Here is a 21,957-nt window from a genome sequence, read left to right on the forward strand (position 1 = left end):
TCCAAAGAGGGTGCTACAGGACTTTGTAGATCACTCAGTCTTGGGTAAGGGTTTTACATTTCGCTCTCTCCTTCTCTCCACGAACTGGTCCATCTCTGTCTCTCTCAGTTAACTTTCTCAATTTGACATGACCCGTTTGACTGTATGGTCATTAAAACAATGATGAAAAATGGTGAGTGTATTTTGAAAATGAAAATGAAAATGAAAGGTCCGAACGATGTGAAATGATGCAATTGTGACACAATTTCAGTAAAGAACATATACTTTTCACTTTTATATTTATCACAGATTGCAAAAAACTGACACACTGTCTTGACCTCCATTTGCTGACAGCAAGAGTACAGCCTCTTTCTCTCTCTCTCTCTCTCTCTCTCCCTGTCTGTCTCTCAGTCTCTCCCTCCCTCTCTTTCACGCACCTTCACAGTGCACCGGAGAAAGCAGTGGTGTGGTTTGAGTCACTGCGGAAACCAGCAGTCTCCAGCTGCACATGCAAATCGCACCGCTGAGGTAAGTTGACATGGTTTATTACAGTAAAGGATTCTCTCAAGCATAAAGACTTCGAAGGGGAATTTTCGAAAACTTTATTTTCTCCATTAATAAGCACCCATGCCATCTTCCTAATAGCCTCCCCATTAAAGAGCAAAAAAAAAAATCCCGCTCTCAGCAATCACTGACTTACAGTTATCCAATCATATATATTCTACATTGTTTTTGACATATTTCTGACTTTGTTTGAAGTTAAATTAAAGATGAACATTCAATATATATAGAATATATAATGAATACATGTATTCATTCTTCATGAATATGGGCTGTTAGTTCATCCAAAAATTAGTTGAATGATTGTTTTCTTTATCACTTGATTACTTGATTAGTCACCGAATGCTCATATAATGCAAAGGTCTGTGGTAGTTCTAATTTCTCTTTTTTGTTTATTCGATTTTCATTTTCTAATCACTTCCGCAGTTTGAACTGCTCTTTAAAATGTCACTAGTATGTTACTAGCCCAGTAGCGAAAATGACTTATTTGCAAACCCAGAACAAAACCATTAACCATTAAGTCTTCTGTGGCATCACCGCAGTGCAGTCAGGTTAGAAAGTAGCACATTTTGTGCTGCTGAAGAAGCCGGCTAGCTGCAGTTGGTTTGCTATTATGTGGTAGCAGTACGTGTTATGTCACACCTGTGGAGCTTGCAAAGTTTAAAAACTTTAAAATATTTCACTGTTTTATTAAACCTGATAAATATATGCAATGTATACTGACCAACAAGGCTTATTCATAAACTAACATTAACTAACATTAACTGATACCATGTACATACATATTACATACACACAAATTGTTGTATGTTATCAAATGTTTGTACATTAAAATGTTAGTTACCGTATGTAGTGGATTTGAGGTTGCACCTTTTTGACAGTTTTAGCTCAGGAATATATTCATGTTTGGGAGTGTGACCTGCATTCAATCGCAAACTACGATCAGGTGGCAAAAGAAAATCTAATCAGCTAATCACTGACAAAATGGGCAGTTGCAGAGTAGAGATGGAGTCTCAGAACAGAGAGAAACAGTAACATGCAGTCCTATTCTAAAGTTTAACACGAACACAAATTCCATACCTCCCCACCTTGAATGTAACTGTTTTTACTGCAACTTGCAATTATAGAACGCCACTTAGATTATTGATATTGGTAAGTCAAAATAGCTAAAATACAGGAGTATAGTTTTTTTTAATTTCATTAAAAATTATATTTTAATCTTTTATATAGTACTAGATTGTATACTGTTATAAATAGTAATGTACATCACTGATAAAATCAACCTTCCTTACTGAGAAACAAATCTGTTTGATCTCGAACCTTCCGGAAACAGGGGTAGAGAAGGGGGGTGGGGGTCTGCTCGCTATCATCAAGCTTCAGGTTTCTGTGTTCCTTGAAGATAGATATCAGTGAAGATTAGAGACGGCAAAAACATGAAAAACGATAACCATCATTTCAAATATTCTGTAGACATATTTTTAGCTAGTTTAATTTGGCATGTTTGGTCTACTAAACAAAACAATCTCGCTGGGTTTCATTTTCAAACTCTTACCGACTATTTTGAAAGTGCTGAGAAATAAATATCTAGTTATGATTATATATTTAATAATAGGTATTACATATCCATGCATTTAATAGAGGGTCAATATAATAAATTCAAGTGGTGTTCCTTCTTTATCGTTTTATAAGCCCACTGTAAAGGAACCCACCATTTCCTCAAACGCTATCATACTCTGGGGTTTCAGCACTGTGACCGTGGTGTGAAAAGAGAGGACCGCAGGAGACCACACCAGTGTGACAAACGTGTTCTCAAGGTCAAAGAGAACAAAACGTTTGTGTTCCTTGGCAGACAGACTATGCTTTCACACCACCTACCCTCATGCACCTTTCTGTTCAGCTATCACCCCTTTGGCCATCTCAGTCTTCATGAAACTGCTCCCAGGCTCTCCAGCATCATCAAGCTGATATAAATACATACCATAAATACATTAACCATACTGATATATTAAGCACAAATACATAGTGCTTTCATCTGTAGCAACTATTCAATATATAAAGTGTTTTTGCTACTTATTCTCTATGAATGCTTTTTAAAATACAGCCTAATGATTGTGACAGGTGACTGCGGTCAAGACTTTCTTTGCTTAGTATCTTCACCTGCTCAATAGTAGTTTAATATCATTTTTTTAAACCATTTGATATGCATGCTTTTTTATGTAAACGAACCACTTTAATATTACATAAAACCTACTTATTACCACCTCTTGGACTGCCAGACTCACATGTATTGTTAATTATTCACAATTTAGCTAACAATGCTTACATGTTAAATAAAATTGTAAATGGCTCTGTTTAACCATTGGGTCCATCCTGTTCTTGTAATTCACTCCTCTAAGAATTTCATCAATATTTTGGCTTATTTTCCTGATAGACGTCAATCTGATGTTTGGGTAGTTCAGTTCCCAGTAGTAGTAACACTGCGCTATAATGACAATATGCTGTGCTGTAATGATCGGCATCCTCAGTGATATGTTGTTAATGATCTCTCTCGCTGTACCACCATACTCACTATGTTTTGTTCGAGCATGCTGTGAACGTTGGCCTTTTTTCAGCCACACCTGGGACAGAAATGAGGAGGCATTCTCAAGAGCTCCGTTTTAGAATGTTACATTGAAGATACGCTTACAGTCCCTTTCCAGTCCCACACAGCAACAGGGAAACGAGCCCGTGTTTGCTGAAACTCGGCTACCAGATCGACAACGCAACCTTGCTTTTTACAAATCAGTAACCAAGCGTCTTCCTCTTTCGAGCACAGCCGTTTGCTGTTCACGTCCATGAGTAATTGTGCAATGGCTGGGCTTGAGAACAGAGGAATGCCACGCGAGTGCTGGAACAGTGTGGTAAACCGGTTAATATTTCACACTGTGCCAAATGCGGTAATATAAAGGCAGCCTTGTCTGTTATGGTAAGCTACGCCATAACACTGATACAATAAATCATCTCTGCCTTCCTAATTATGCTCTCAGTAAATTTGAATAAACAGGGAACTTTATAGTCTCTCACTTCTTTATTTTCCCTCCTAGATCACCATTGCATTGCCGATGTTTGAGGAAGCTCTGACTAGCAGAAAATGACACAACAGGAAGGCGATCGTTTCATTTAACTTATTTATCCCCATTTATGCTCTTGGAACCATGAATGTGGACTACAGGCCTTTCTCTTTTCTGACCATTTTAGAGAGGAAGGGGTTGATGGTATGGGTGCTAATATGTCACAGACTTAGAGATGCAGACAGGACACTTCTTTCTAAGATTTGTTTTTGTAGCAGAATAATCTGAGCCAAAGAGACTGGTGTGGCTTTTTCCCCATGGATGGATGGATACATGGATATTTACTTTACTTATGGATAGTTACTATAGCAAAACAGGTTACATATCTTGTCAGCAAGGATTTGACCCTGCATCCTTCCGGTTGCAACAGTCAACTCCCAAGTCACAACATTACACTGCTACCCTCCTTCATGTCTATCATTGTGTTAAAATGCGTAACCAGTAGGAATACTTGTTTTGAATTTTATCACATTCAAACTGAAGCTTGTGTGAGCTTTATACTTGAGTCACACAGGATAAGGAATGTAAACTTATATTTATGCGTACAATTTTACAAATTTGAATTTTGATACCACTACGAACAAGCGCAATGCCATTTTTGCAATTTCTGAAGGGACTGTATTAACTGGTTCCCAGCTTTGTGAGCAACAACTTCAAATAAGACATCAAAACTGAAGGATAGGAATTATTCCCTACTACCCTGAGACCTTAGTCTGTGAGCACTGAAGTCTCCGGGCTCCAAGCACTTGCTTCTCCAATGAGCTGATCCAGGATCAGACAACACATCTTAATAGTTACCCCTAACTTAAGATGGAAGCACCTGCAACTGATCTAGGGGGAGCAGTTGGTACCCCACCATCAAAGAGGTAATTTTCCAGCCCACCTGCCTTACTGTGACTCTAGCTGATCCCAGGAGCACACTGTTTAAGACATCACACGGGAGACAGCTGGAATATGCTTATGCAGATCTCCTCTGGCTGAATGAAAAATCACTGATGGTTTGTCTCGGCAAGGCAAATCCTTGCCTGTGTGTAACAGAAAGCCAACTGAACCAAAGGTGGAAGGAGACAACAACCATCTGATTTTAAGCACTTTAGCAAGGCCAAATAATGCTTTATTTCTATGCATGAAAGAGTAACATAGGACAGGCTTTTATCCATAAATACATTAATTTCATTTAGAAACCCTCTCCATTCCTTCTCTGTGGAAATGAACAGGGTTCAGAGTCTTAAGCTTCCGGACAAGTGTCACATCTTCAACTGACTTCAAACCTCACAAGTTCCAGATAGGCCAAGATAACGTAAAATTAGCCACTGAATCTACACATAAGGCAGTGTACAGTGCACAGCTGACACATCTAAGCGTTTGAAGGCACGCATTTGCAGGCGTGCGTATAATCAGTGCGGCTTTCATGTATTTTTGACCTTAAAATATTTTTTGCCTGTGCGGTGTGGGATGAGGAGATAGAGCAGGGGGGAAGGGAACCTAGCGTATCATAAACAGACAGAAACCACAAAGTTCCACCATGTTGCATTCTGTACAGCCTTAACTTCCTGTAGCAGGCTGTACTGCTCCACTTCACACACAACACGTGCAGAGGCTATTTCTTATCTCCTTTGCATATGCTCCCAGAGTTGTTTTTGTTTTTTTTTTTTCTTCCTTCTATGAATTTCTATCACATTAAATGAAATAAAATAAATACAGTGTTTTTAAAGAAAATCAACAGGTGACCCATATAAGTTTTCTTTTTTATTTATTTTAGAAACATTATAGTATATACTGCAGTTTTGTTATAATCAAAGACAAGTGGATCCTGCTTTTATGCTTTTTTACTGCATGACACATGTTACTTCAAACAACTTTGGGGGGGGTCAAACGCTATAGTACACTATCCCAAAACCCATCTCAATAAGCAATGATCCTCAAAAACATGAATTCAGAAAAGCACTTTTTACTTGGTTGATGCTGTTGAAATTTGACTAACATGACGCTACCTCTGAAAATGTGGAATTTCTAACATTTTTAATGCCGGGAGCAGAATTAGGTCAGAAGGGAAAGCATTTGTTTCTGTTGGACATTATGAGATGACACCCGCTTTGGGTGAACACATGCAATGCGATAAAAGCTGTGTATAATTATGACAAAACATGCATGTGTTCTACACTTGGAATGTAAGTGTTCTACACTTTGAACGAACAGACACTAAACAATCGGAACCAACGTCACAGTCCTGGCACCAGGCGCTGGTTTCCAATGAGATGTTCCAGCGCGACATCCAAGAAATGTTAAGTATTTGGAGAAACTACAGACGATGCCAATGGAATGTAAATGGAGAAAACAACGAGAAGAGTGGTTTATATAAATAAGAAAGAAAAAAAAAAAACCTTAGGGTTAACCTATATACTAGGAGAGATTAGGCCTGAATGTTTGCAAATATGCACGCCGCCTGAGTGCATTAATTCGTTAAGATTATAAACTTTTACCTCATTCATAGGTAGCATTTACCAATTCGTTAAAGTGATGCATGTCTGAGAAATGGTGCAGGGTGGTTTATCCGGTTTTGACAAGCTGGGCTTTGAAGTGGAGTTGCTCCGTCAAACGTTAATCTAGTTTACTATTAATTTACACCACGATGTGGGAGGGGTGTAGCGGGAGGCAGCAGGGGGGAGGCGGGTAATTCTGAATTTTAGCTGAACTTTTTTTGTCGTTTTGCATGCACAGACGCAGCCGGGCGGCTATGAAACGACTGAAGCGAAAGTAACCAGTTTTTTTTTTCTTTATTTCTTTTTAACTTGATTGATTGTTGGGAAAGCTGCAGGTTTCATGGCCTAGGGTACTGTATGACGTATTCCTACTGATGCACTTGTCTTGGACATAATAGCCCGAAAACAAGAACGGATCGTCGCAATTTACTACATTTTCTGCGATTCCTTCGTTCTTTATATGGAAACATAAGTAAGTATTTCACTTTTATGTACAACATAGTTGGCATACTTGTCGTTTTTTCCTGGTCATTTAAATGTTGATATAGTCTGTCTGGCAGAATATATCCAGTTCTGTAGTTGATCTTGCTGTTCAGGTTTTGGTATCGTTATTAGGCCTGTTTTATGAGACTACTGTGAACTAAAGTGAATTTGACGAAGCACTAGTTCGGTGTGAGCGTGCTTGTCGGGACCAATTTTACCTGGAATGGTAGAGCGGTTTCTCGGAATGGCCTTCGCAGGTGTGTAAAGCTACCAAGAGAGAACAAGTGGTATGTCTGTACATTCATTGTTATCTCTCTTTCTCCCTTCGCTGGATTCTTTAACTTGCGCACAATTAGCCTTCCTCTACAAACAATCTTTTTTTCTTTTCTCACCTTTTTCAACTTGCGTGCGCGCGTTTGCGTGTGTGAGATGTGGTTGTTTCATTACCTTAACTGGCATCGCTAACTTAACCGTGAACGTCAGCACCAACACCGGCAGTTTTCGGTGAACTGACTCACACCAGTCCTGACTTCGTAACTGAAACCCGACAATATCAAAGGCTGATTATTTCGGTAGGACATGGAACCTTACCGTGTATCACGGTAACACTAAAAGAACAGGTATTAATATATCGTCAAATATTACAAGAAGATATATCTGAATAAGTGCTGTTGGTAATTATCTGCCGCTGTGGAACCGGATGAATTGTAAGTAAAAGGAGACACTATTACATTGTACACCAGGTTTGTCAGCTTGTCCCTAGTGCGTGCATAGTAAGCGTCAAACGGATGGTATAATTTGAATAAAATGGTGTTCATATATATATATATATATATATATACATATATATATATATATATATATATATATATATATATACATATATAATATTCTGTGTGTGTGTACACTGGGTACGAATATACAGTTGAAGCACTGTGGAGTATTCTAGTTTTACAAGCTACTCCAAAAGATGGCATTGAAATCATTTTGGATTGTTATCCAATTAGTATATTGCGTGATGGTTCACCTCATTTACCCTACAGTGCGTATTAGAGAATTATCACTTTAACATAAAACAGGTGCACACAACTCAAACGGAAAAAAAACGTATGTTCTGCGAGTGCAAGTAAGAGGTGACATAGCTGCTTGCGAGAAAATAAAATATTTCTTTTTAATGGTGAACATTTGGTTTTAAATTAGAACATAGCCCTAGCAGTTTGATAGTTTTAGGTTTAGTTAGTCAAACGATGTTGGTCGGTAATCATAGCTTAGTATGTTCAAAGTATATTTACTGTTTGTGTCTGTGTGCGCGCGCGCTCGTTGTGTGTCTACGGTGCGGGTTCGGTGAATCCAAGTGTAGGTCATTTTAAAGTCAGAGTTTGATTTTCGTAATTAATTGTGTACTAAAGAGTTCATTGCAGCTGTGATCGTCTTGCTAGTGTGGATTTACATCTCTCAAGACGCTCCGGTTTTTGTCAGCAAACAGGAGTGGAGGGCAGGCCCGGCGGTATGGGGGTGCTTAGGGGTGCATTTGCACACCCAGACGGATCTCAGTGCACCCCCAGTTGTCTCCTTACATCCCGATGGCTACGTAGTCTTTTTTGTGCACCCCCGTGGATTGCAATTGCACCACTCTGTATTTTCTCCAGGCGCCGAGCTTGCTCTAGGGTAATAAATGTCTTGCTCGGCTTGTTCTCTTTAAAATATCCACTACCTCTCTCGATGCAAAACCTTATGTTTTTCAGTAGTGTCTCATTTTGCCCATGTGCTTTCTAAACACACATAGGCCTACATGCTTTGTCAGTAAACAAAGTTTGTAACAATTAAGGAGGGAAAATCTGTTTTTACAGATTTAAGGTAACCCCTTAGATATTGTGGAGATTGTTACATGAAAAAGTGAAAGTATTTTTTGTACACATTTGCATGTATAATATAGTATTTTAATGTGGTACAGTAACCTCAGTTTCAGGTCAGTGAATTTGACATTCTGAGCAGTGTTTTAAATAATGAGACAATGTTGAATCGATTCAACCTCACCTTTTTCTTTTTAACTCAGGATATGGGCTCTATACGTTTTAGTCAGTGTGCTGATTACAGTATATTTACTCTCTGCTTTACTCTCTCTGTTTTCAGTGGCGTTTATTGCATTATGTCTCAGAAGTCCTGCTTTTTCCTAGTACATCTATTCTGTTGGTCTGCAGTTTCATCTGGAAATTAATATTGGCTCCACTTGAATTCTAAAGACCAGATACGTTCAACAGGTTGTTTTATTTAATTATACATTTTTTTTAGTAAATTATTTTGTCACCTGATGTTTTAGCTTACTAAAGGAGACCGTGATGCACTTTGTCAATGTAAGTATGCATGTATTGCTGGTGTTTAGGTGCCATTAACGCTGAGCATAAATTGATTGAAAGCAGTGCATGCATCCTGTCCTTTTACAGTAAAAAAAAAAAAAAAATCAACTCATTTCAGTTTTACATCAAAATAATTATAAATGCATTTTTTCCTTAGTAAATCATAAACTAATAACCACACAGTGCAAGAGAAGACAAGGACTAAACATAAACCATATACAGCCAATACCAAATCACTAGGAACGTTCAGCTAAGAACAGAGCCTCCAGCCCTCTGTACCAGAGGGGCACTGTGGACTGGGAGGCCAGTGCTGAGGAGCCATTAAGGTGGGTTTTGAACCTGAGGGTTGTGTGTTTTAATCCCAGAAGGGGTCTCACTGTTTTGCTGTGTCTCAGCTGTGTCCTGGGCAGTCCAAAATGGTTAAAGTTAATTGATCGATTGATTGTCGCAAGCTCCCCGGTGCAAGGGTGAATGCTCCTAAATACTGGTGCTGAATACTACAACTGCTGCTGAATCCGTAGCTCAGCCTGCAGCTTGAACTGGGAATGACCAGGACGCACTGGCACATACAAATTGGTGTAAGACATCGGTTTTCGTTGGTGTGCTTATTTGCAGTGTATTATTTTTCTAGCTACTTCCAGAACATTCTTAATGGTGTGGTGCATTTGCACTGCAGCCCGTCTGACCTTCTAATTGGCATTTCACCGGCAATTCACAGCTTTCTCACTAAAGCCACTTCAGTGTGCAGATGAAATTTTCATTTCAGGTTGATTACTGTCCTCTGGTGTTGCGAGGCTATGTCCACCTTCTGACACTGTAGCAAAACTAATTTCAAGGAACTCAATGTGACATTCAGGGAATTTATGTTATTGCATCCTGTTGTACCCTTGAAGCGGATGGGCCCACATTTGCCCAACAGAAGCTGTGCTTTTTTATTGGAAATCATCCATCAGCTATAGTACAAAAGGCACAGCGTATTTCTGTTTGGGTATTATAGCGGACGACATACAAGAGCCTCTGCCTTGCCGCTGTTTATCATAGGTCAAACAAGAACACTGAGCCATTCTCCATGGTGCTTCTTTTTTCAATTAAGATAACTGCTGAATTTAAGTGGGACTGCATATTTATGTGACTGGCGGATAGGTCTTGAAATCTCATTGCCACTCATGTCCAAAAGGATTATGCCTGATAAAAGAGGAGATGAGGGCAGATTAGGTTTGCATGAAGTGATTTGACCCCCTGGAAGAAGTGATGGACAGTTTAAAAGAATGAGAAATGGGAAACTGTGTGTGTCTGAGGGATGAGAGACAGGATAAGCCTCTCTACGTTTGTGAGCCTACTCAAGGCTATGCCAGGCCACCACTGGAAAATTGTATGCACACATCATTAGGTAAGGAAGGGACAGGAATCTGGGGCTTATTGAAACTGGCACAGTATAGTATTGTGCACCTGAGTATTCAATTTCATAAAGTCTGCTTCAGCAAGAGCTTTATTCTAATGGCTGTCCAGCTCCTAAGCATACACTCACAATGAAATCCCTTTAATCATACATGTTCCCATATACAGTAGATACACTTTCTGTGTAAGTCATAGTTTCTTCTGTTTCCTGCGGCAATGTTAACACGTCTTGTTTTTTTGTTTCTGTGATGGTGTTTTTACGCAAGAAACTCTTTTAGACCCGTGGGACAAATATCCCATAGGAAGGCAAACAACCTGAGACTGGAAAATGATGCAGAGCAAATTTGCACTCTTGTCTTGGTTTTTGATGACACCAGTTATCCAACATCGAGATCACAAGTCGATTACTAGGACCAAGCGCATGTTTGTCCACTAATTTCAGAGGCTAAGAGCCCTGTGTTAAATAACAGAAAATTCTCTTAAATTGACAAGTCTGCCTGAAACAATGAATGAGGGCAGTAAGTCACTGTTTTCTCAGAAAGAACTGTAGTCTTATACAAAAACGTGGTTTTAAATCATTTGAATATTTATTCTTGGAAGCCGGAGAACATTTGAATGTCAAATGAACCGACAATTCACATTAGAATTAACGTCTCTGTCAGCGTATTGTCCCTGCATGTCTTTATCTGTGACAGAGATCAGAACACCTCTCTATACTTCCTCCTAACATGGCAGCAAACTCACCAGTCCTTAACTACAACAGGTTAAAACAAAATTAAACATTAGGAAGAGCAGCATTTTTAATCAGCAGTAATACTTTTGTTTCTATAAGAGGTCATGCAGTATGGGGCTGCTGATGGAACTTGTGTTTACACTTAGCTACACCTGAACCTGCCCCAAAGCATCCCAAAGTCGGTGTCTGTTCACCTCATGCTTCGTCAGGCCAAACCATGCTTGTTAGAAGTGGAGATCATTGTGCTGTTTCATCCCAGTAAGCTGCCCTTCTCTTTCAGCTCAAAACCTCAGTTACAGTCCACAGCTATGCTACAGTATTGCTTCAGTCACCTTTCCATTTTAAATCAAGTGTTCAGTTTTAAAATCATTTTTTAATCATAATATTCTAACAGATTGCTGCAAGGTTTACCTAATACTGTGTAAACCTAATAATGTAAACAATGAACCATACCCTTTAGACTTTTGAGATTTCTGACTCTTTTTCCTTGATGAACAAGTTCTGCAGATCATGCCAGACTCCTCAGTTCATATGTGTACATAGTTAAACATATCTTTATTCATCCTTTGATTCCAGCTGTGTAGCCAACAAATCTAGGAAAGTCTGACATCACTGTTTTTTGACATAATACAGGCAAAAATATCTCAATTCGTAATGATCCACAAACACTCCAAAGGCCCGCAACATAACGTGCATCACCTTTCGAACACTTGACCATCGGCAGTTTAATAATACAGGACTGGAAAATACAATCATTTTAGTGTTTCTCCATACATCAGATGCTGTTGTCATTTCATGTCATTTCAGAATGTAAGACACTGAGCCCGTTGAGCATGACAAGGGACAGCTACCCTCTGTTGACTTGAATATTCCAGGGATCAAACTTAGGACCACAGACAAGGCAGTATAGAGCAAAACACCTGCCAAGAGTTTGATACAAGGGCGAAAAACAGGTTTAGTGCCACTGTGGTGGCCTGTGTTAAAGGTTAGTGCATGCTAAAATATGCTTTTCAAAAATACTAGAAATGCATAAATAGCTGTGTGTCCATGTATACAAGGAAACATGGAAATATCTTATATTTGACTTTACACTTTGTTCAGTTGCATGACCTGCTGTATTTCACAGCTGTGGCTTCACAGACGTGGCAGCACAAGTGCTATTTTAAAGAAAGGGCACGGCCCTTGTTTCCTGTGCGTGGCTTCTTTGCAAGTGCAGCTCCAAGACATATGGACCGAAAAGGATCCTGAATGGCAGCTGATTTTTCTCTGGACTGCTGGCGTCATGTCACTGACTGGCATGTCACTGGCTGCAGGCCATAGGCCATTGGGACCTAATTGGTGCGATGAATGGGGGTCAGTTTATCCGGACTCGGCTCCGGTCACATGAAGAAACTCCCATCCTGCCAGATTGAACATTGTGTGTTCTGCCAAGCAGCACCCCACTGGATCCAACTCCCGCTTAGCTTGCGCTAAGTCTTTCGGCACATTGTGCCGTGCTACAGGTCCTGTTTTACAGACTAATGTGTGTTTGATTAAAACATTCAAAACCTTTTTGAGTCTATAATTAAAAACCACCATAATATACAGGAGAGATGAGTTTGTGGGTGGATTGCGACCCACTTTTGATTTAATGGCAACCTAATGTTCTATGCATAAAAGTTCAAGCTGCAAATATTGATGTGCCGCCAAACATTTGCGTCGTGTATGTACATAATTACACTGTGCTTGTGGGAAGCAGACCTCTGATGCAGAGGGCTGTATTTTGCAGGGTTTGTGAGTACATTCGCGTTTTGCTCTCAAACCATCTCAGCCAGATGGCATTAAAATTAAATGAACATAACAGGTAATTCACAGTTGAATAGCCTTGTTTTTGCCCAGATTGTGCCAACGTGTCGCGAGAGAATGATCGAACCAAGTTGGATGTGGGACATAAGCTGCACTAACGGTTTGGAGAGCATTTGAATAAATGAATATTGAGATTTTACAGATGTGCAAATTAAAAATAACGCTTAAATAATAAAATAAAGTTTTGTGGATTCAGAATCCATAGTGGATAAAACTTTTACCTCGCGGGGTTATGGAATGCACCACTGTAAGTTTAGACATGAATAAATTGAAGGGGTTAAAAGGTTACCTGTTATAAGGACTGTAGAAATGTGTATAGTGAGGAATGTGTTCTTTTTGAGAATGTGTGTTCCTGAAAAAGAGCAAGAGAAAGGAGGATCGATACAGCCATCGGCTCGACATGATCTTTGTCCTCTCCAGAATTGCTCAGAGACCACTTAATACAGTGAGGACGTCTTTGTGCATGTAATTCAATTTTATCTACATATCTCATTAAGCCATTTAATCCAAATCATCCTCTTAGTCACAGTGATGTGAATGTTCCTGTAATTACCGCTTGGGCTCTCCCCGACTCCCCGTCCAGAAGTTCTCTGTGAATCGGGGGGGGGGGGGGGGACATTTTTCCGCAAAGCCGTTTTCTATCTGGGAATTAATTACGAGCCTGCAGACCTCAGCCCTGCCCCCACAGTTCTCTGAAGGGGAGGCATGCTTGGGACGTGTTGTCAGGCCCTTGTCCAGCGGCTCCCGACAACCTTGCAATTTTCATTCCGTTACTTTGTTTACATTACATTTTTGGCATTATTTAGATGCTCTTATCCAGAGTGACTTACATAGGTTACAGTTTTTTTTTGTTTTACAGTTTATACAGGTGGATATTTACTGAGGCAATTGTGGGTTAGGTACCTTGCCCAAGGGTGCCCCACTGCCCCACTCCCCCAGTGGGGAATCAAACCGGCAACGGGCAACCTTCCTTATGCTACACTGCCGCCCCATTCCTCTCTTACCCTAAAGGGCACATCCAAACCTCGGGGCATGGGCAGGGCTATAGCAACCAGCTCTGCGGGGGATTTAAGTTGATCAAGGTAGTGAAGGGGGATTGTGTAGCACAGTGGGAACCGGGCTCATAACCGAAAGGTTGCCTGTTCAATTCCCTGTTAGGGAATTGCTGCTGTACGCTTGGGCAAGGTCCTTAACCCAGAATTGTCTCAGCAAATATCCAGCTGTATAAATGGATAACATGTAAAAACTGTATCTTATGTAACTCGCCCTGGATAAGAGCATCTGCTAAATGACAATAATGCAAATGCAAAGTAACAGGCGTGGAGCAGCCAGGAGGCCATTGTGGAAGGCAACTGAGACAGAAAGCACACAGCGACACTGCCTGTCCGAGCACCCGTATTTACAAATCACCCTTTTCACCTGGTTTTCCGCAGGTGGACGGCGGTGGATGCTGGAAGCCAGTGAAGCAGGTGGCAGACCGTCCTCATCTTTCTGACCAAAGGTAAAAGGGGTTGGACAGTCATGCGCTGTGGACACCATCCTGCCCCGTCTTTTTCACGGCCTTAACAGCGTTCTGGCTCAGAGAGCACTGCAGAGCAAAGTCGCTGAGTGATTGATTTACTACATATGATGTAGAAATAAGTTATCAAACATTGACTCTCATCTTTTCCCTGTAGGCATGAACTCTAAGAACCTTCACTGGCACAAGGACAGCTTTGTTAATCTATCTACATCATATTTATCACCCCTCAACCAACCCCTGCAGACCCCCACGAATAAAAAAGAGTGATCTATCAGCCAGTGCTGGTAGTTCTAAGCGAGTGTGCAGTCAGATGAATGCAAGTGTGCTCCTGAAAGTAACGCAAACTGAAATTCAGGGACATGTGGTAGAAAGCAGGGCTGAAAGCAGGATTGCAAATGTGAATTATACTGTATGATAACAGTGATACCCATAAAAATTCTGACAATAATTTACAAAGTAACATAAATATCAATGATAATTATCATAACTATAACAATAAAAGAAACAGACAAAAAGGAATACAAAGTTGCTGTCAACACAAATTAAATACAATAATATAATTTAATATTATAATAATAAATAGCCCTCGTCAGAGAGGCCTCCCTCTGTCTGTGAGGCTCCAACAGGTAAACACATTCAGATCACATAACAGCATCTAGCTGTTATGTTTGGTGTCCATTCTTTATCCGCCAGGAAGGGATTGTACTGTAGTCCAGCAAGGATTTGGGGAAATGATCCTTTCTAATGTCTTCTAATGTGTGTCTCTGTCTCTCTCTCTCCCTCTCTGTCTCTCTTTCTCATTGTCTCTCTCTCTCTCTCCTTCTCTCTGTCTCTCTCTCCCCGTCTCTCTGTCTCTCAGACCGCATTCTTGCTGTGCGCTCTTCCCCTTGACCAGGTCTCTCCTTGCCCATCATGGAAGCCACCGGAAAGTACGACTTCAATGCCACTGCGGAAGACGAGCTGAGTTTTCGAAAGGGAGACGTTTTGAAGGCGAGGGCCTCTTCATGTTCAAAACGCTGTCTTAACCCTCGGTCCTTACTAAAAAAAAAAAATTTAAGAAAAAGGGGAATCACATTAACAATGTCTGAAGTACAGCTAATAACTATGTATTTTATAATCTGCTGAAGTGCTTTGGTTCTGCATTTATCATCAATCGTATTTCTGTCCTCAATCGCTGAATTCATACGTTCAACAAAGACAGACATCTGCAGTCCCCGCATGTTGTGAGAGCTCACTAAAGAGCCAGAGAGAGACGTCTGCTGCTTTTTCTGTTTGTGTTTCCTTTCTTCCTCTGAGCAGAGTCAGAATTGCAGCCAGGTCCTGTCTGTCATGTTGAATCCCCCTCTCTGCTCCGCAGATCTTAGGCACCACCGATGACTGGCATAAGGCAGAGCTGCACGGGCATGAAGGCTTTGTTCCCAAAAACTACATTGACAGACACATTCCCAGGTGAGACACCTGTCTAATAGGCAAGTCTTGAAAGCAGTGTGGAGCTGTGAATGCATGAAATTATGTGTGTGTGTGTGTGTGTGTGTGTGTGTGTGTGTAATACATACAGTATGTGGGAGTGGGTGTGTAATGTATATGTGCGTGTGTGTGTGTGTGTGTGTGTGTGTAATACATATGTGGGAGTGGGTGTGCATGTATGTGTGTGTGACGTGTATATGAATTATGTGTGTATGCATGTGAAACCAGTGTGGGTGTGTAATTAATACATGCGTATGTGTATGCTGCATGTGTCCGTATGTGTCTGCGTGTGAGTATGTGTGTGTGCGCCTATGTCTGTGCATGTATAATAGGTGTGTGTGGAATGTGTATGTGTGCGTGTGCATATGTATGTGTGTATGTGTGCTGACTGCTGACTGCTGTCCTTTACCCAGCTGGTTCCAGGAGAACGCCAGCAGAAATTCAGCAGAGGACATGCTGATGTCCCGTGAGGTGGGAGCCTTCTTGATCCGCGGCAGCCAGAGCTCTCCAGGGGACTTCTCCATCTCTGTCAGGTCAGTCCCAGCCCTGTAGCCAGACCTCCCTAGGGAACTTCTCCATCTCCTTCAGGTCAGTTTTAGCCCTGTAGCCAGCGCTCCCTAGGGAACTTCTCCATCTCCTTCAGGTCAGTTTTAGCCCTGTAGCCAGCGCTCCCTAGGGAACTTCTCCATCTCGTTCAGGTCAGTTTTAGCCCTGTAGCCAGCGCTCCCTAGGGAACTTCTCCATCTCGTTCAGGTCAGTTTTAGCCCTGTAGCCAGCGTTCTCTAGGGAACTTCTCCATCTCGTTAAGGTCAGTTTAAGCCCTGTAGCCAGAGCTTCGCAGGGCCTCACCTGTAAATTCACCTTTGGCTTCTAGAAGGGGAGCTATTTCTTGCCACAGAGCAGAGTGACTGCTACCACACAATGCACCTATACCTGTACAAAGGTGTTTGTGTAGGATTAACGTCAACATGGAGCCAATCCTTCAGCTATGGTTACAGCAGCGATGTTTCCATAATCCGGCAGTGTGGGCCACTAACAGCTGTGTTCTAGAGCCACAAGGCCACCTCGTATGCACCAGCACCTATATGTAGGTCTCAGTATTTCTGCCGATTCAAATGTGAAGTGCTTAAAATCACATTAATATTGCATGACCTACAACTCCCCTTTTCGGTCTGGTCCAACAGTGCAATTTGTATGATCCCCTCACCTCATAAATCATCGATAGGATCCAGCTGCTCTGTAATGCCAGATTCAGGCTGAGTGTGAGGTGGCGTCCTCTTGCCCAGGGCTCCTCCTAGAGGTTAGTTGAGGTACTGCATGTTGCATAAAGCACATTATCAGATGACCCATTGAACTCTGCAACCATGGAGATATTCATGTGTCTTTTTTTGGTCATTGTTTGTTGTTTACCATTTTTTAATCATCCAGTAAATCTTTGGCTCCATGGCGACATTGAATGATGCCAGTAGTTTATTACATAATAATTTAGTAACCTGATTAAGAGTTTGGATGACACGAAGTCCAGACTCATCTGCATGTGCAGTGAGAGGTTGCAGCTATACATGCATCAGTGTTAAAATGTTCCACTATCCGGGCTCAATTAGGTCTTTAAATGTAGACAGTCCACAAGGGAAACCATGTACACCCATGCACTTGGTAGTCAATTTCTGTGACAGACAGTATCGTAGATATTTGATTCCTGCTTCACTCTGGAATCTTCTCAATTCAGCTGTGCGGATGGGGGTAAAATCGATAAAAACACCACTGAGCTGGCTGACACGAGTGTGTTTAACTTGCCATGTGTTCTTTGACCCCCCCCCCCCCCCCCCCCCTCAGGCACGAGTTCGACGTGCAACATTTCAAAGTGATGAAGGACAACAGGGGGCACTACTACCTGTGGACGGAGAAGTTCACCTCCCTCAACAAAATGGTGGAGTACTACAAGACCACCTCCATCTCCCGGCAGAAGCAGATCCTTCTCCGCGACGGGGGCCGAGAAGACTCCCTGCCCCCGCCCCCACAGGTGGGCCTCAACGGTGGCACAGAGAACCCATTGTGAGAGAGTGAGAGAAAAAAAAAAGAAGAATCTGTTCCTGGTTCCGCCCATGGAATTTTATGGAACTGATCCCAGTGCACTAGAATATGTTTCAGAATATGAGGAGAGGAGGCGAGGGGAGGAGGGAGCTTCAGAAAAGCCACCACTTCTGCTGCCAGCCTTAAATTGTGCTTGCGAGCACAGGGAATTGTCTTTTTACAGTACAAAAGGGTTGCATGCAGAAAAAAAGCAATAATCAAAGCTATTTTCTGCCTTATCTGAAAGGTGTTGTAGCAGTTAGGGTTTTTTTAATTGCCCTAGATTGAACTATCAGAAACATTTGTTATATTTTTAGTGTTCCCGTGCAGTGTTTTGTCAGTGGTGTTGTAGAAAAACTTCCTGCTATTAGGAGGTCATAACTGTAAATGAGTGCTTCCTTTTTTTGCATTCACATTTTACAGTTATTCATTTGTTGGATTCTGTTATCCAGAATGACTTGCAAGGCCAGTGTGGCAAGCAACATCAAGTGCTGATAACAAAGGGTAACCATAGGCAACAAAACAGAGTGCAAAGTAACACAACAGAGGAACAATGCTAAGCTAACACTACAGTTCACATATAAGTGAGCATATACTTTATGAAATGAGGTGTAGGTGTAGATTAGTTGGTCTTTTGACTGGTATCTGGTTGAGATCAGGTGAAATAAGTAATATAAGTCAAATACTCTAGCGATTTAATGTTTCTTTTAAGCTGTCATGCCATATGTCAGATTCATAAAATTCTGCATTCACACCACTAATAAAATCAGTAAAGTCTAATATATCAAATTACAATTCTGAAAGGACAGTGCAATGAGCCTGAATGTAGCTTTTGACTCTTTAGCTCTTGTAATGTGACTGTTGCTGTCAGTTGTCTCTGTTAATGTTAGTCTTGACTCTAACTCTAGTAACGTGACTGTTGTTGCCTCTTGTCTCTTGTACTGTAACTCTTTTCATGTGACAATTATTCCATCCAGGGAAAGAGAGGGAGCCTCCCTGAAGAGAGGGGTCACCCCCATGGGGGGTTTGGAGGTCCCCCTAATCCTACAGCTTATCGGAGGGCCTCTGACCTACCCCCCACTCCGCAGGTAACCCATCCAGCCCTTCATATCATGGACCTTCCTTGTGTGGGTCTTCCTCATTTTCCAATTGTGCTTTCACTTTAACAATTTTCCCTTATTTCCTTGCTTCATTGTAAGCAAATTCACAACGATTAACAATAGCAAGTACTGAACTAATAACCTCTTTCAATTCAATAAAAACTGCCACACCATCATATAGGAAAATGTAGTTTCTTGTAATACGCTGGAATGAGTAAATGTGGGAGATTTTTAACATTTTGTTAAATATTGGATTGTACTTTCCTTTAATATGACTTGGCAGATTTGGCTGAGTCCGCTGATAATCTGAAAATACATACAAAGATCATTCTTATCAACTTCTTTTCCTTAAAACCCCTGTGTGTGTGTGTTTTGTTTTTGATTTCTTAGATAATACACTGTTTATGTGTTTCAGTGTTTTTCAGGCATTTTCATGTTGCGCTCTTGTTTGGAAGCAGGCTCTGACATGCTTTATTGGGGGTTGAATTTCATTCCTTTCTTTTCGCAGTACAAGAGAGGCAGTCTGGAGGAGAGATCACACACCCTGGGGGCGATGGGTATGGGCTCTCTCTCCTCCTCCGCCCCAGTCCTCCGCCGGCCGTCCGACACCATGCCACTCCCCCAGGTACTACCCAGGACAGCCAGTCACAGGTGTCATCCTGACCCTTCTCCCACCACTGGAGTTACCCAAGAGTTTCGGCTAAGACTCAGTGATTAGTATCCTACTGTAATACAGTCTGTGCAGTAGTGCAGTACTGTGCAGTAGCGTATTCACAGAGCCGTTAAAGGCCCTGGTCAAGGACTGAATCACACATTTGACCAATCACCTGGCTGGAATGATAGAGTGGAATTTCCCAGAGACTTCTGAATGTGTAAATGAGGGATGGTAGAGTATGCACCACATAAAGAATGATATGAATCGTAGCGAGAACGGGAATGAATTACGCCAGGTGGTTCAAATGGGGATTTTGCTTGTGTGTGTGTACGTCTGTGCGTGTCTGTGTGTCATAGAGGACGGTCATGCAGGTGAGGGCACTCTACGACTTCACCGCCGAAGAAGCAGACGAGCTGGGCTTCAGTGCTGGTGAGGTCATTGAGGTTCTGGACCAATCAGATTCGTCGTGGTGGAAGGGCCGACTGCGTGGAAGAATCGGCCTCTTCCCTGCCAACTACACCATGCCCATCTGACCCCTATGAGATGATGCCATTGGTCCCCTCCAAGCGGAGTGAATCAGGGTAGTGTGCAGAGTGTTAGCGTGACTGAACATGACTTACCACTAATGGAACGAGGCATAGAGAACGAAAACGACACTCACAAACTGTCCGATTTCAAATATTGACATGTGTTGTTATCTAAACAGGAGATGGGCTCTGAGCTGAAAGGAGCAGATGTTAAAATGCATGAGAGAGTGGCTACTGGCTTTTTAATGTGGTCTAAGGAAATATAATGAAAGTTACACACTGTTGTGTAAAAATCGAGTGAGAGATCCTGTACAGGCAAGAGAGAAAGTTACCTCGGAGTCTTCACAAGGCAGCTTCACACGGCCTTCACAAGCTTTCGCTAGGCAGCACCCAGACTCCCTGAAAAATGACATTAAATACAGCATGATAACAGCAGCAGTACCATAAAGACAGTGCACTCCTAATTTATTACAAGTTTTCATAATCATAATCATAACTTCCTTTGATGACTTTACACTCAGATGGCTTCACATTGATTCAGGGGCCGATCCAGACTACCGCTGTGAGAGCCTGCTCGCTGTACAAATGCCCCTTTCTCAAGTTTTGCACTCTAAAGATATGACGCACTCTTCCTCTGGGACCAAATTTCAGGTCATTCCACTAACGACCAAATTGAGTTAATTACGTGCCACTGTTCGTTGTAGTACTTGCACACAGAATGTCCATATTCAGTGCATATGCTTGTACATACTTCCCCATTCAATCCACATTTGTTCTTCAATTTGATTTACAAATAATTTCAGGTCGTACTTTTATTAAATGCAGATACACTTTAACCCCTAGTTGTTTTCAACAAACCACGTGCATAAAGAAACATTTGTGTTTCATTGTGACCCAGTTAAAGACAGCTGTTTGTTTGTTGTATGAAGTACAAGAGACAAAAAACAAAACTAAAAGCATGTCCTGTTATACGCCACAGCAAAGTATTTCTATAAAAGTCCAGAGACCAAAAGCTCAGAGTTAATATACTGTTTCGTATATTTTCACATGTGCATTCATGGACTGTTGACAGCCTGGATAAAGTGATAAGTGACACTGGAAGAAATTTAGCATTGCAATTGAGATTTTTTTTTAATGTATCATTCAGAATGGTAATACTGAAATCCTTGTATTATTATTGATATTATTTTCTTAATAAAATACATTACGGGTGATAGTCCACCGAATTTGTCATTTGTGCAACATAAATTTAATATTAAAATACTTGACTATTTTACAGTGTGGCTTTTTTGTCTGCTCAGATCATGCCTTTAAGGTGAACGGCGATGTTGTGCCACTTGCTAGCAATTTACATGAACTTCTTTATCACAACATCATACGCTTGGCAATGGATAGGGTTCCAAATTTCTTCCATTAGTTACCCAACGACGGAACCAAAATGTGTGTGTGTGTGTGCGCGCGCGCGGTTGGGGGGGGGGGGGGGGGTGAATTGAGAAATGGCATTTTCCTTGAGAATGATTTAAATTATAAGAGATTTTACTCAAAGCACCAGCGCGATCACTCTGCATTGACCTCGCTTGTACTCGCTCCCACCGGCTGGCATGCCAAAGCTGTCTAACCACTCCTTATGAATGACAGTTTAACTCCGCCCCTCCAAGTGTTGG

At 41.4% G+C, this 21,957-nt stretch overlaps 1 protein-coding gene across 3 annotated transcripts; it reads left to right on the plus strand.

The window, feature by feature from the left end:
• Positions 1 to 431: 431 nt before the first annotated feature.
• grap2a (GRB2 related adaptor protein 2a) lies at positions 432 to 21,509 on the plus strand. 3 transcript variants are annotated; one of them, XM_036552792.1, is made up of 9 exons: positions 432 to 507; positions 14,383 to 14,450; positions 15,331 to 15,461; positions 15,829 to 15,920; positions 16,352 to 16,471; positions 17,775 to 17,961; positions 18,989 to 19,099; positions 19,620 to 19,736; positions 20,123 to 21,509. In XM_036552792.1, the coding sequence occupies exons 3-9, from the start codon at positions 15,384 to 15,386 to the stop codon at positions 20,297 to 20,299; spliced, it is 882 nt and encodes a 293-aa protein (XP_036408685.1). In that variant the 5' UTR covers positions 432 to 507; positions 14,383 to 14,450; positions 15,331 to 15,383; the 3' UTR covers positions 20,300 to 21,509. The 3 variants fall into 3 exon arrangements, with proteins under 3 accessions (XP_036408685.1, XP_036408684.1, XP_036408686.1); XM_036552791.1 differs by lacking the exon at positions 432 to 507 and adding an exon at positions 6,363 to 6,605; XM_036552793.1 differs by lacking the exon at positions 432 to 507 and adding an exon at positions 7,283 to 7,323.
• The last annotated feature ends 448 nt before the right edge of the window (positions 21,510 to 21,957 follow it).

The sequence above is a fragment of the Megalops cyprinoides genome, chromosome 19 (assembly GCF_013368585.1).
Source record: "Megalops cyprinoides isolate fMegCyp1 chromosome 19, fMegCyp1.pri, whole genome shotgun sequence".
Taxonomy (NCBI): Eukaryota; Metazoa; Chordata; class Actinopteri; order Elopiformes; family Megalopidae; genus Megalops; species Megalops cyprinoides.

Excerpts from the sequence above, each read along its gene's own strand:
- grap2a (XM_036552792.1), top strand. The coding sequence starts at position 15,384 with ATGGAAGCCACCGGAAAGTACGACTTCAATGCCACTGCGGAAGACGAG. Across the intron at positions 16,472-17,774 it reads GACTTCTCCATCTCTGTCAG|GCACGAGTTCGACGTGCAAC; the intron begins GTCAGTCCCAGC and ends CCCCCCCCTCAG. Across the intron at positions 17,962-18,988 it reads CCCTGCCCCCGCCCCCACAG|GGAAAGAGAGGGAGCCTCCC; the intron begins GTGGGCCTCAAC and ends TATTCCATCCAG.